Raw genomic sequence first — 1,283 nt, forward strand, 5'->3', positions numbered from 1 at the left:
GGGAGTTTGCAGACTTGTTTTGGGAGGTTTTGGAAGACGGGAGTGCCTCAGATTGCTTGCAATAAATCAGTCACAGCACAGTAATAACAAGGGGAAATGCTGCACACAGGTGGTCAGCAAAGGCAAATTAATTGTTGGATCCTCCTACAGTAAATATCTTAACTCCTTCTCATGGATCCAATTATTGTGCAGTAAATCAACATGTGTGTTCAGTGTGTCCTGACCTGGATTGGTAGCTGTTCAAACATTTATGTTTGAAAGAACACATCTTGATTTTGTTCCTTGTGGGAAAAAGACTGTTGTCTGGAATAAAACAATAGAAAATAAAGGAGACTAACTAGACGTTTGAAGCCAGTACCTTGATTTATGCAGTGGACATGAAACAAACTTTATGTTCTCCCTGAAAATAGATTATGCACATTAGTCACATTGCAATATTTCTTACAAATCTCTGACAAACATGGTACCTGGGTATAAAAGAAGTAGTCTGGAGTCATTATCTTTGAGTGATTGGTACAAGAGTGTAAGAATACATAAGGAGAGTGGTAAAAAGTAGACATTTGCAAATATAACATGCTTTTAACGTGATTCAAGGGATTTGCCCAAGTGCCTGCAGGACTTTAACAGAAGGTGTGTGAAGTATTAGGCATTATTAAAGTTTAGGAAAAAAATCCTTGATGGCTTATCAGTGGTGAAGGAGATTGTTCAGTAGCAACATGAGTCACTTCCATCCTTAAAACTGGGGAGGAATGAACAAGTTTCATATTTTTAATTTTCAAGAATATATGCTTTAAAAATAAATGTAGATCCAAGGATAGGACAGGCTGTTGTAAAGTAAACGCATGAGAATGATGATGCTTTCAGCAAACTACTGGCAAATTTGACTATCCTCAGGACTTATGGGTAGCAGTGAGCTGCTCTTAGTTTTGCTAGAGCTTAGTGGGAGAGCAACTGCCTGGTTGGACTCTAATTCCAAAGCATTTGGCAGGTGCTGGGATGGCATGTATGGTACAAAATACCAAAAGCATCCTTTCTTCATCTGCTGGGTAAAAAGAGCTGGCTCCCTATTTTTGTTTAGTTCCATAGAGGGAAGCAATATGGTGTGTTCTGTATCCTTGCAGAGCTTTATAAAAGAGGTTTTTTGAATATTCAGGAAAAAAAACCCCCAACCTTTAGAAGGTGGTGTTAGCTTGTGGTAATAAGCTCATAGCAGATCGGTTGTCTTTGTTTTCTTTATACTGGGAGTGTCTGCAAAAAAGCAAGAAGAATTGACTGTGTGTGTA

General features: G+C 38.4%; 1 protein-coding gene across 1 annotated transcript in view; it reads left to right on the forward strand.

Annotated features, from left to right (window-relative positions):
- The first annotated feature begins 460 nt into the window (after window positions 1–460).
- RAD23B (RAD23 homolog B, nucleotide excision repair protein) overlaps window positions 461–1,283 on the forward strand; it is a 24,680-nt gene continuing 23,857 nt past the window's right edge. Inside the window, exon 1 of the mRNA XM_005428035.2 lies at window positions 461–523. Within this exon, the coding sequence (XP_005428092.2) occupies window positions 461–523 (63 nt within the window). The remainder of the gene's footprint in view (window positions 524–1,283) is intronic.

The sequence above is a fragment of the Geospiza fortis genome, unplaced genomic scaffold (assembly GCF_000277835.1).
Source record: "Geospiza fortis unplaced genomic scaffold, GeoFor_1.0 scaffold208, whole genome shotgun sequence".
NCBI lineage: Eukaryota > Metazoa > Chordata > Aves > Passeriformes > Thraupidae > Geospiza > Geospiza fortis.